This window comes from Sinocyclocheilus anshuiensis, unplaced genomic scaffold (assembly GCF_001515605.1).
Source record: "Sinocyclocheilus anshuiensis isolate Anshui unplaced genomic scaffold, SAMN03320099.WGS_v1.1 scaffold86, whole genome shotgun sequence".
In the NCBI taxonomy this organism is placed as follows: domain Eukaryota; kingdom Metazoa; phylum Chordata; class Actinopteri; order Cypriniformes; family Cyprinidae; genus Sinocyclocheilus; species Sinocyclocheilus anshuiensis.
This window is the reverse complement of record NW_015547662.1, coordinates 3,161,762-3,162,918: the sequence shown is the minus strand read 5'-3', so window position 1 is coordinate 3,162,918 and position 1,157 is coordinate 3,161,762. Positions and strand designations below refer to the sequence as shown.

The window sequence follows — 1,157 nt, the reverse complement described above, 5'->3', positions numbered from 1 at the left end:
TCCTTTAATTTTATAATTTGACAGCCCTATATAAACTTCTTATATAAGTTTACCCATCCTCTAATAACAATTTAAAAAGTGCTTTTGTTATATGTAAATCACATCACTTTGGTCAAATACACCAGAAGCCCTTTCCTAAATTTTTCAGCAACTGAGATTCAGAGCAGCAAGCATCCATTGTCAAACAGGGGCCATTTCCACTCCTGTGTTTGTTTGTGTCTGAGGAGCGGAAGCCTCTGCTGTCCCGTGCGTGCCGTTGCTCTGGGTGACTGGGGGTGGCCTGTTCTCTCCGTTGCGGACGGTGTCGGGGCAGTTCTGTACAAAGATGATCCTGTTGAAAGCCTTCAGCCTCCTCCAGAGCTGCAGGTAGACTTTGCACTGAATGTACATGAAGATGAGTCCTCCAGCAAAGCCGACCGCCACCACGATGAGCTTGGTCCAGAATGGCCACTCCAGCACCCCTACGGCATTGAGAGGGGACAAACGCACCAACGCTGTGTGACAGCATGGCATGGAATTACAGCACTATATTATATTATCTTCCAGCAACTCTGAAGCAGAATTGCTTCTGACACGGCTACACAAGGGCTTCCACTGAAACTCTGATGCATTACACAACTATATCATTGCATTAAATGGTGCAGCAAGTCATTTTTTCTCTTGCTCTAATTTGTCCCAGTTTTCTTGGACTTTACACTGACAATTACTGGCCCTGATGAATTCACTTTTTATACCTCGCTGCTGCTTCACATTCAATAGCTGTTCAGGTTGAGTATTATGAGACTTACAGAGAATGTACATGTTTTGTTCTAGAACATAAATTACATGCAGTCAAATTATACCTCAAATGTAAATTTTGCTACAATTTGCTATAGCATAAATTAAACTGTTTAAAAGGAGGGTACCTATGGTCAAATAGTCAAAAAGTCGGCCTGACTGAACAGCTCTTTACATGGGCATTTACCAAAAAAAGGACATTCTTCGATTCAATACAAATAATATTTTAGTAATTTTTGGTGCATTGGAAAGGCAGGCAGCATGAAAATTATTATAGTAATATTTCAGGTTAAACAATAGATTAGATCAGGATTATTATAGTTAACAAATAAAACATTTTGTTACTTGTTACTTATTATATATATATATATATATATATT

The 1,157-nt window shown here is 39.2% G+C and overlaps 1 protein-coding gene across 2 annotated transcripts in view; it reads right to left on the bottom strand.

Annotated features, from left to right (window-relative positions):
• Positions 1–24: 24 nt before the first annotated feature.
• marchf1 (membrane-associated ring finger (C3HC4) 1) overlaps positions 25–1,157 on the bottom strand; it is a 14,947-nt gene continuing 13,814 nt past the window's right edge. Inside the window, exon 8 of one of the 2 annotated variants that reach the window (XM_016504670.1) lies at positions 25–494. In XM_016504670.1, the coding sequence (XP_016360156.1) occupies positions 181–494 (314 nt within the window). In that variant the 3' untranslated portion in view covers positions 25–180. The remainder of the gene's footprint in view (positions 495–1,157) is intronic. The other variant, XM_016504671.1, reaches the window with a different exon arrangement.